This window comes from Rutilus rutilus (genome assembly GCF_951802725.1).
Source record: "Rutilus rutilus genome assembly, chromosome: 18".
Classification (NCBI taxonomy): Eukaryota; Metazoa; Chordata; class Actinopteri; order Cypriniformes; family Leuciscidae; genus Rutilus; species Rutilus rutilus.
In genome coordinates this window covers 30610640-30622800 of record NC_140231.1, presented here as the reverse complement: position 1 = coordinate 30622800, position 12161 = coordinate 30610640, and the positions used below count along the sequence as shown (strand labels likewise).

The 12161-nt window shown below is 36.7% G+C and overlaps 1 protein-coding gene across 1 annotated transcript; it reads right to left on the bottom strand.

The window, feature by feature from the left end:
* Positions 1-480: 480 nt before the first annotated feature.
* LOC311277895 (uncharacterized protein) lies at positions 481-9933 on the bottom strand. Its single transcript, XM_084388375.1, has 8 exons — positions 9814-9933; positions 4263-4408; positions 3747-3930; positions 1580-1723; positions 1371-1504; positions 1090-1301; positions 812-918; positions 481-587 (listed from the first exon to the last, which is right to left on the bottom strand). Exons 1-8 carry the CDS (start codon positions 9825-9827, stop codon positions 524-526), a joined length of 1005 nt encoding a protein of 334 aa, XP_084244501.1. The 5' UTR covers positions 9828-9933; the 3' UTR covers positions 481-523.
* Between the last annotated feature and the right edge of the window lie 2228 nt (positions 9934-12161).

The following is a 12161-nucleotide window of genomic DNA, read 5'->3' as shown; positions in this document are numbered from 1 at the left end:
CATCACGAATAATAACTTATTCTGTTAAAAGACAGAAAGTTTCTCTTTAGTTGCCAAGGCTACATCTATTCACAGTAACATAGCAACAGAACTTCATTTCTTAAAGGCAGACATTAATGTTGTTTACGGGTACATAAAGGTTTTTCAAGGTCATGGGAGTTTTAAAATTGCCTGGGGAAAAAAGTCATCAAAATGTATCTACTGATTTAACTTACAATAGCCTATTTAATTGACAAATAATTGCTCTGTGGAAACTGGTCAAATGAATATCTGAACAGAAAAATACCAAACAGTACGATATGCTGTTTTCTTACTTTGACATATAGCATAGTACTGAATGATTTCCATTTGCATCATCTACCACTGCTGGAATAAAATACCATGGTATTATTATCCAATATGATACCGGAAAACATGGTACAACAGCAGTATGTTTTTGTGAGGGTCAAGAAATTATACAGAATTTAATTTCACTGTCATTTATTACAATGATATCATCAGACATCATTTCAATCAGTACATTTCACACAGCCTTAACCAGAGCCACATGTCCACCTGGATGCTTGGACTTCATACTTCCAAAATGTCTAAACACAAGAGGAGATATAAGGAATGTGAGAGATGAAGAAAAAAGTAGTATAATGACAGTATTTTTGTTTTTGGATTAACTATTCATTTCATGACAGTCGTGTTTTTAACACATTAATGGCATATTTAAATCCATTCTGTAGATTTCCTCCCACAATCAGTACTTAAAAGACTGCACATTTGTGAGGCTTTACATGTATGAGACACTTAAAACAATACACACCTCCAGGAGTTTTCCTCATGGTTGTAAGCCTCCATTGTTTTAAGGTCACTTACACCATCGTGTCCTCCGATAGCCAATAGAAAGCCGTTAAACAGCACTAAAGAAACCTGTGCATTTTAAACACAATAATCTCACCACAAAGGGCCATGATTAAACCACTTCAGAATAATTTTAGAATGGTAATATTCTATGTATAGGTTTGGAATGACAAGAGGGTAAGTAAAATAATTTTTTGGTGAACTATTCTTTTAAGAAGACTAGCTCTTGTTCACTCAAACCTGAAATCTCTTGTTGTTCATAGCCCTAACTGGGCTCCAGCGGAGAGTGTCTGGGTCATATTTCTCCACGGTGCTCAATGACAGACCGAGTTCGTCTCGTCCTCCGGCCACATACAGACAGTCAAGAAACGCAGCACATCCTGAAGCCACCCTCGGGGTGGACATGGTGGGGCAGAGACACCAACATCCCTCAAATGGATCAAAAAGCTCCACTAGGTCAGAAGAATGAGTATTGAGTTATTTGATTTTTTTCACATTTGCACATGTATGTGTTTGTGTACCTGAATCTAGCGGCATGTCTCCATCTGTTCCTCCCACAACGTAAATTTGACCGTTCAGGACAGCGGCAGATGCAGCTGCCCTGTTCCTCAGCATTGGAGTCAACTTAGACCAGGAGTTCTTCAATGGGTCATACCTACAACAAGTATGTGTATGAGTTTGTATCTCCAGAGTTATGTTTCTCTGTGTATATGTGTTATTGTGTGTAGACCTCTCTACTGTGTTAATGCAGGTCATTCCGTCAAAACCTCCGAGTGTAATGAGACATCCATCCATCTCTACAACACACACCCTTGACCGTGGCGAGGAGAGTGACGGCACGTCCACACACCAGGTGTTACGCTCTGGATCATACCTAACACACATAAACAAACACATTCACTCAGCATTTTAAGACATCATATGTACATGCTGTAACATGTGAAAGCTGTTTTAAACAATAACCAGGTACATTTACAGATTCTAGGAATAAACCATTGGCCAATTTCTAAGGCAGCGTTGCATGTCTCCTTTTTGGAAAATGTAATCCCAAAATGCATTGAGTGAACACATCAATATGAAATGGCAGACAAAGGCAAAGAAATTAGGATTATAATTGAATATCCTTCAAATTAAAGGCAGGGTAGGCGATTTGTTACAGACATTTTTTTTGTTATGCTGGTTGAAAGTCTCTTCACATCCTGATAGAAATCACTAAATTAAGTGGTCTAAATATTTATATGTATATATCTCGTCTGTGGAAGGTGTATGTAATAGGAACCAAGTAATGGGCACCAAAAAAAAGAAAAGAAAGTGTGGCCTAATTAAACAGAGGCAGAGTGAATACAAAAAGTTTGAAGTATAAATGAATATTTATTCAAACGTGCACAACCATGAAAAATCCTAACCCAAATATATAATATTAATGGAAAAATGTAACAAAAAAAGGGAAAAAACTTATTGAAAAACATCCAAATTAGATTCAAAAGCAATAATGCCAAATGTAAATTTTCCACAAAATAACTTCCTCAAAAATAACACCAAAAAAGACAAATCAACAAAGTACAGAATACCTGCAGCACTCAGGCCACGCTCTCCACTGCAGCAACCATTGCAACTCAAAAGGTGAGAAGCCAGTAGAAGACTGAGGGACCTCCCTGTGAGCAAACAATAGGTAGGGAATATCCACTGATCCCAGCCAGCTCCAGATTCACTCGCATACTTTCGCAGCATTTGTTTAAGTGTTTGATTGAATCTCTCCGTCAGATCATCAGTCTGCGGGTGATAAGGTGTGGTTCTTATAAGACCTTGACACCGAGCAGGACCATAAAATGTTCGTCCAATAATTGCATTCAGTCCAAATGCAATGATATGATGTCCTACCTACCTGTCAGCATATGTATTTTCATACCTCTGCGCACCTGCTCACGCAGACATCACACGTCATCAGTGCGTTTCATGCTATGCAGAGTTAGACAGACGTCAGTCACCGAGCACCACAACCGAAACAGCAGACGCCTTTTACAGTTCTTCATTAACCAAAACATCTTATGCTGCATTCAAACCATAACTACTGTAATTTGGAAGAGATGGAAACCCGTGACGTTATACATGGAGCCGTTCGTGACTCAAATTTTATGCATTTCAATGGCAACACTATCAACGTCGAAATGAATCTGAAGCAGTCAGGTGGTTGCGCTCTTTAAGTTGTTTATGTTCATTATTATTGTAATGTTATGTGCTTTGATACACGAGGTAGTTTAATGCCGTCTCTCGTGGCGCTGTACGCGATCATGTGTTTTGAAGGAGTCATAGCTTTGTCAACGCTTTGAAGGGAGGGTAGGATCTTATAGCCTTACTAGCCTCTCTGAAAATTACCTACCCTACCCTTACCTTTAATTCAACTCTGAGAAATCTTATCACAAAAACATTTAATATAATTAAAAAAAATGGTAAATCCGACATTTTATTATTATATTTAATTTAATTTGATTATGAGATCTGTTTGTTATTCTATAAGGACTATTTGACCTAATAATTGTGTGCTATGCATTCTTAAGATTTACTTAAGCTTTATTTAACCTAACTTAGTCATTAGAACGTACTAAACTCAATCCCAGAACGCATTACGACAGAAAAAAAGAAAAAAAAGATAGCGGAAAAATCTAGAGAAATATATATATATACTTAAAATATCAATAATTTAATATAAAAAAATATGTTTTTACAAAAATAGCTTAATATTGCTAAAAATTAAATTATGTTAGTAAGAGTACCGGAAGATTAGTTAATCCCAAACTCCATTGAAATCAACTGTGAGTAGAATCTCGTGCACTTCACACAAAAAAACTCTATTTGAAGGACAGTTTGTTTACTTCTAAACTGATGAAAACTCCCACCTCTCCACACTGCTCAAACAGGTGACATCATCAGACCCGCCCACAGTGTAGATGATCCCGCCCAGAGCACACACCCCTGTGTCGCCGCGTTGATGGTGCATTGGAGCGGTCATCTTCCACTCATTATACTGGGGGCAGAACTGCTCAACTGGACAGGACGGTTCATCTTTACTCCAGCCTCCAACTAAAGTAACACAAACAAACATTTAAAAACCTACTAAATTTTTTTTTTTTCATGCATATTTTTTAGTATGTGTTTTATTTGTTTGCATTTAAAAAAAAAAGTGTAATTACAAATGAAATTCTGTTACAATTCCAAATTTAAAAGATTTAAACACACAAAAACCTACAACATGTAGAGAAACAACTTGAGATCTCATTTGTGATTTTACACTATTAATACTGTTTACATTTATAGTTGCCACTGGCAGCAGACCAGACTTCCTAAAATGTTTAGGCAGGTGTAGAAAAGTCTGAAAGTCATTGACAGACAAAGAGACGGATAGAAATACTGACCAACATATATCATGTCAGAGGGTTTGCCTTTGGACGACGCTTTATTCCTCTTTGAGCTGGTGTTGCTACAGCAATGACCCTTGGTGCTGTCACTCTGCATAATATTTTTGATGAACAAAAGGTCCTCATCTTCCTTAGAGTGTTTACTAAACATACACACATAAAAAGAAATGCATTTCAGAAAACACATGCACAAACTCATCACTCTTAAAACACAGCAGGCAAACAACAAAACAGCCATCTGCTCTGCTGTGAACATGCTGTGCAGTAAATCACTGTTGTGTCTCTTGCTCTCACTGAATGACACTCAGATCTTGCAGTCTGCTGAAGAGATGTGTGTTGATAAGGCTTATAAGATTTATAAAAAATAAGGGGACAAATCCCACCGATTTATATGATCGAGGGACGTGAGCCATAGACCAGAAGATCAGAAAGACTTGACTTGGGTCACAGGGTTGGGGTTATCGCAGGCGCCCACCAACACCCTCCGCTACATCACTGCTCACACCCGTTATAAAATACTCCATTGACTGTGTCTAACCTACATATCCAATGTGATCGCCTACAAACCACCCCTCACATACTAGTGATATGCTGCTTTGCTATTGGGCGCTTCTATTTTGCATCTTCTTCGTGAATCTTCAACACTTTTGTGAATCTTTTTTTCTCTGAATCAGAAAAGCGTGTATCAAACTGAACAATCACGTGATTTCAGTAAACAAGTCTTTGTTACGTCATATAACTATATCAAATGTCAAAGAGCACTACCACCTGACTGCTTCAGATTCATTTCGGCGTTGATAGTGTTGCCATTTGAAATGCATAAATTTGAGTCACGAACGGCTCCATGAAAGGTCCTTTTCCGGATGGTATTGTTACTGTTTGTGTGTATATGCCATCTCTTGAGATTGTTCAAGACTGTTTGACATATCATATGTATCTAATAGGGATGGGCATTTTTCAAAAATATTGCATTCGAATTTTCGGGCTCATAAAATTCGAATATTCGAATATTCGTTTATTTAAATGACGTTTAACGAAAAATACGTTATTTTTTAAGGTCTTTTTTTTTTTACGTTTTGTCACCATTTCTGAAGAAGCTTATGATTAGGCAATATACACAACAAGCTTACAACATGTGTTAAAGTTTTCTTTTAATTGAAAACATTAAACAGTAGGCCTATGTGTAAACAAAAAAATATAAGAACAAAAGGATATATGCTCAAGCAGCGCGAACGGAAAAAAACGCCTAATAAAGCAGAGTAGCAGATTGCGCCAGTTATCATACACTCGAGTCAGCATATGATTATCGTGTTTATATTGTTTCACGTTTATGTTGAGAAAAACAATAATATCCACATGGAGGGACGCCGCGAGCAATTTATGCTCGAGTGAGAAAACGCGCTGCGCTGACAGACGTTTCAGAGAAACAAAGATAACGGTGTTCTAGTTCTAAGTTTCTAACAGCACCTTGCGTTTTCTGTTCTTAAACCTCTCTCTCAAAGAAAACTTAAAGGAAGAATATACCTCAATATCATTTTACTATTAGATAAGTTATCATCTCGGATCACTCGCACAGTCGCACTACAGCTGCGCTTACAGTCGTGATGCAGTGATAGACAGCTGTCTTTCCTCAGTCGACTGCTGCTGTTTGGATTTCATGTGATTTCTCATTGTGGTGATGATATTATAACTCCAGATTAATAAATTAATTTGATCAAAAGTAATTCCATTTTGTAAAATCATTTAATAACCTCATTTTCGACTAGTAATTCCAAACTTCGCGAGGCAGACGACGACATTATGATAAAATACAAACAACTTGTTAAACATGCGCCACAGTGCCACCCAGTGCATTTAATTATAACTGCGAGTTAGTGCTTGGGATTTATCAGGGATTCACTGCATTTACGACCCGCAAAGTATTTACGGCTTCATAAATTCTATAAAATTCGAATAGTATTTTATTTTTCGAATAATCATTACAGATCGAATATTCGAAAATTCGAATATTCGTGCACATCCCTAGTATCTAAGCACTATTGTTAATCTTTTGTTACATTTAAATATATAATTTCAATTGCTCATTTGTAAGCTATAATAAAAAAGGACTGTAGTTAATTGTCTAATATTGGCCTGATTGGCCATGATGAAGTCCTCCATACAACACACAAAAACAAGCTCTAAACATTAATAAAAGAACACATTATACAAGACATTTCATATTTAATGGAATTTGATAATTTGTAGATTGCATTCAGTAGATTGCACTTTCAAGAAAATGTTGCAATTGGTTTGTAAAAAGAGACTGCACTTTATGCTGAGTTCATTTTTATTGATTTTACGATGCCTTTATGACCTTTTTGAATCTTGCCTTGAAATCTGTCAGTGGAGGGATAGAAATCTCTGGTTTCACACAAAGAAATAGTAGAAAAATGTGGTCAAAAAAAAATATATGCATAATGCCAGAGAGTGCAAACCATTATTTTTTAGATGGAGGAAAAGGTCACATCATAACAAAATTGAACAAAGTCTATCAGAGACATATTTTAGAAACTTAGTGAAAAGCAGCGTATTGACCATGATGTGCTCTACATATATGTGTTTAAGTGTGAATAAAAGCCGAAATTAAATCTCCTGATCATATAAAGCAATCGTATCTCTTCACAAGACTTAGATTGAGTCACTTGATTCATATTATGATGCCTTTATGATCTTTTTGAATCTTACCTTCAGCAAGACAGAAAGCTCTCAGGTTTCCCTAAAAATATCTTAATAAGTGTTTTGAAGATTACCCAAAGTCCCATGGGTTTGGAATAACATGGGGGAGAGTAATTGATGTCAGAATTTTCCATTTTTTGGTGAACTAAGCCTTTCAGTTTTGCATAGGCAAACACTTTTCACTTTTATTTCTTTTTTTTTAATCTAGCTTTTTCATTTCATACACAACCATGTCTGGTCCAGTCTATATTTTTTCAATGAGAACAGATCAATTGTTTTTGATATACACAAACAGAGTTGTGAGTCACGCATGTGGGTGTAAGTCGATGTCCTTGACTCTGTCTGCTTTTAGTGCTCATGCTTTTCTGATATTCTGCTGATATTCTCTCTCTCTCTCTCTTTCTTTTTTTTTGAGACATACTTTACAGCAGGACGACAGCTAAGAGGATGGGGGTTGTGTGTGTGAGGGGTCATGGGTGGTCTGCGCCTGTCGCCACAATAAAATATATTACCTCTTGTCGACAAACATAGCTTCACATCAGACATGTATGCAGTGTGCACGAAATTCTTCTTCACTGACACAAACAAAGTGACAAGAGAAAATAATTGCACTGACAGTCAAAACACAATCAAGCCATGACAACTACGCACTCCTGTAACCCTGAGAACCAATTGCACTGTCATTTAACTTAACACCATGAAACCCTGAGTGCTAAACCGGTCACCGATTCACCATGCTGTTTCCATATGCCGATAATGCAATCATCACCCTGGCAACCAGTTTTGTTACCATGACAACCGAGAGCTCAAACGTTTTCACAACCAGTCACCAGGGTGTCTGGCAGACATCACACACTCAACCCATGACTTTTAAAACTCATAATTATCAGACACAAAGACTGACAGAGAAATGGGAATGTCCTATATGTGTGACTGAATGACAGACGGAGACATACCTGCTGCTGGAAGTAGTGATAAAATCTCTCAATTCTTTTACATCTGACAGAGATGAGACACTGATCACTAAATCTCTAATCAGAAGAACACAGCAGAACTAGATATCATTTATTTATAATGTCTTGTTTCCCCTGTTTTGTGTTTAAAGACTTATTAAAATATGTATTTTCTGTTTCTATCGTTTACAGTTTCACAACCTGTGTTTAGTTCCAGGCCACATTTACACATAGCCGGGTATTTAGAGAAACGAATATTTCTCCCCCTCCGTTTTCAAAAATAACATCGTGCACACAACATCGTTTTCAAAAAAGTTGTCGTTTACATCAACCCGCATAAATACGCCGTCGAGCAACATAATAATTATGCCAAACCTATGGGCGGCAGTGTAGGGAGAAGGGTAAAGCCATGCAAGCCAATCAGAATCCTCAAAATCGACAACAACGAATAGCACGAGCGACTTCTACAGTTCCTTTCAAAACAACAGACATGGCGCGAGATTCGTTTGTGTGGACAGACAGCGAAGCAAATGCAAACAGGCCAAAAACGTTTGCACAAAAGTAAAAATGAGTACCACCTTAACAGCATCCATGATCAAATAGTAGCCAAACAAACTCTAAACATAGGGCGCTCACATGACGTAAGCATTTTCTGGCGCATAATGTGACGTTTGAGAACCTAAAACCCCGTTTCTCCCAGTTGACACGGCAACACATAACCGGCGTTTTCAGAAATCTCCACTTTGGCCGGAGTTTTTAGAAATAATCGTTTTCTTGGATAAAAACGGCGTTTTCGTGTAAATGACAGGCCAAAACACAGGGAAATATCTGCGTTTTCCCATCGTGTAAACGGGGCCCCAGTTTGCCTTTCCATTGCCGTTTTTGTTTGCTTCCATAGTAACCCTTGTTTGTTGCCATAGCGATTCATTACCTTCACCTGCGCCTTGTTTAGCCTCTTGTTATCCATCTGTATGTGTTTCAGCAGTCCGTTGTCGGTTGTTGTCTTTACATCCCATTATAAACTGTTGCGGTTTTCATCGTTATTCCTGATGGTTCGGTTTCTTGTTTAGATTTCTGTTTCCTTTATGGATTATTGGCATCTTCATTGCTCTTTTGGATCTTTGTTTGTGTGTTTTCTTAAATTAACTGCTACACTTCATCTCTCCTCATCCCTGCATCACCGTAACATCTACAATCTACTGATTTTGTACCTTTATGAACATCAGAAAACTCTAACATTTGTGCCTAAAAATAGCTACTAACCTTAACTAGAAAGCCCATCAGAAACATATTTTAGAAACTTAGTAAAAAGCATGCTATTTTAATTTCAATAAAAGCTCATTTTGAAAGAATTTTATTTAATATAACCCATCAAAATGCAATAATTATGAATAGTTTAGAATAGTTATTATGAATAGAACACTTGTGTGCAATGCAATGGGGTAAAAATGGGGTAATTGCAGCTTTTTACAAACAATTCAGACTTTTTTCCCCTCTGAATTGCGAGTTATAAACTCTGAATTGTGAGAAATAAAGTCAGAATTGCAAGATAAAACGTTGCAATTAACTTTCTTATTTTATTTTATTATGTGGCTAAAACAAAGCTTCCATAAACAGGGTAAATCTAGTCATGCATAGCGTAACTGTTAAGTAAATAAAATATTACACAAAATAAATCAGTGGTATAGCCTAAATCATTAGAACACACTTGGCATGCAATTGTTCTGAGAATTACCCATTCTGTGCCTTAATGAAATTATTAATTTCAGGAGGATTTTGAGCAATAATTGTGGCTGATAAATTTAAAGCCTTCTCTCTTCTTTTCATATATATGTGTCTTTCTGTCATGAATGTGTTTATGAATGTACAGTACTCACTTCTCTGATGTCATGTTGATGTTTCTTTTTGCCTGTTGTCAATGTGTGTGCCACTGGTTTCTTTCTTTCTTCTCTCTCCCACTCGTTCTCTGCAGTACATCATGTACCAGACAGAGCCTCAGTCATCTTGAGTGAAGACACTGTAAAAGGTTTATTTGTGTATGTGACTGACAGAGAGAGAGAGAGACTGTATGTATGATATGTAGGTATGTAGGTTAGTGCTGACAATGAATGATGCACAACATGTAAATGTGATCATAGAGGAGAAAAAATAGCTCTTCTGACATGTGAATCATCACCCACGTGTCTTTCATTCTTACAGATGGGCAAATGTCCACCCCAGGAACAAGCCATCTTCACACACAACCATAACTCACATACACTGACATACATTTTATGTAAACAATTACAAAGGAGCCGAAACACAAATGAATTAAATGTAAAATTTTGAAGTAGAAAGACTGAAATAGTAATTTCCTTTTAAAACATACTCCAATAATCTTTGTTTTATTTAGGAAGATAATTTGTTACAGTGAGTGTACACACTTAATGATAGGCCTCGTCTTTTATTTTTGCACGGTGCTCTGGAATACTTGCTTCTCATTGGTCAGTCACAGTTAAACCTGCATCATTGATTTAATTGTTGTCCCTGGCAAATTATTTCTTACAAAATATTGCCATTCATATCAAGCTGTACATTCAGATGGTCACGGTCACAAAATACAACCCATCAAGATTTATTTTCAACTTGCTTGCCATTTATCAACTGAAAATTTAAAAAGAAAACCATTTCAAAAATCTTTTTCAGTAATACTTTGCTATAATATCCCATTTGTTAACATTAGGCAATGCATTAGTTAAATAACTGACTACAGGTTATTGAATTATTAGAAAATAATGCACACCGGAGGTCAATTATTCTGCTTATACGACGGTTACCACACCTCAAGACATTGAGATGTTGTATTTCAAGACATTTGTCAAGTTTTTGTCCTTCAAAGCTCTTGTGTGTAGGATCAATGTATTATGCACCTCATCCCACGCCTAATTTGCTAATTCCAAAACATAATTTTAGAGCAAGTAACTGAGGCTTCAGCCATTGATATCAGACTTAAGTCAGTTATTAATGCAGCTGTTAGAGAGAGAGAGAGAGAGAGAGAGAGAGAGAGAGAGAGAGAGAGAGAGAGATTCAGCGTGTATGAATAGCTGCGTTTACATGGACACTTATAATCGGATTGACGGCTCAATCGGACTAAAAAACCTTCATGTAAACACCTTAATTGATCCGATTGAGCTCAATCCGAATGAAATTTCGATCGGATTGAAAGGGGTGGTTTATCCCTTTTGTAATCCGATCGAGAGAACATGTAAACACTTGATCTGATTGAAAACCGAAACTGAAAGGACTGCGCATGTGCAATGATGTTAAATAGCGTAATGACGTATGACGCGCGGAACGAGCTGTACTTCCTGTTGAATAAAGTGTCATCTATCTATAAATTACAGAAACGTCTGTCTGTCTGTCTGTGTGTGTGTGTCTGTCTGTTCCTTGCATATCTCTCGAACCGTTAGTCCGATTGATTTCAAACTCGACAGGTGTCTCGCCACGGGCACGAGTAAGTGCAGTGCCAAGTTTGACATTGTTTGGATGAGAAATTCAAAAGATATCGTTAAAAATAACAGTAAAAGAAGCACTTAGAAGGTTGTGGTTTAAAAATAAACATTCTGACATAAACAGAACAGCTGTGTGTCAGCTACACTGTTTACTTTTGAATATTAGTTTGGTTCCAAAACGTGATAAATCCATGATAAATCCATTTTGATTCATTTGAGTAAAAATGTGTTTTCTTTACCAAGAAAGTGACAAGATGAAAACCACTATTTTCTGTTTCAAACTTTCACATAGCATCTTTAGGTTATAATAACATAAAAAAAATTCAAATCCAGATTTTGATTTTCAAAGATTTATTATAAAAACGGATTATTTTCCCCAAAAATGCAATAAATTCATGACACTTTTTTTTTCAAAATGCAATTAATCCATTGAATCAATATAAAAGTAATTTTTTATCATATTGAAACTGTTGAAATCAGCCATCGCTAAGAAATATATCCTGAACTTTTTTTGATGGCGATCAGCTCACAAAAACTGATTTTGCACGGGCACTTTGCACGGGCATCAGCCTATTCACAAACTGTTTGCTCAAGCATAGCGTTTTCTCGGAGTTCACTTTGTGCTTTCTACCATGCACATATAAAAATGTCACTGAACTTTTGCTGTGTAATTGTAACAATGAGCACTCAAACACATCAAACCAACAATTAGGCTACTAAAAACACACTCAAAA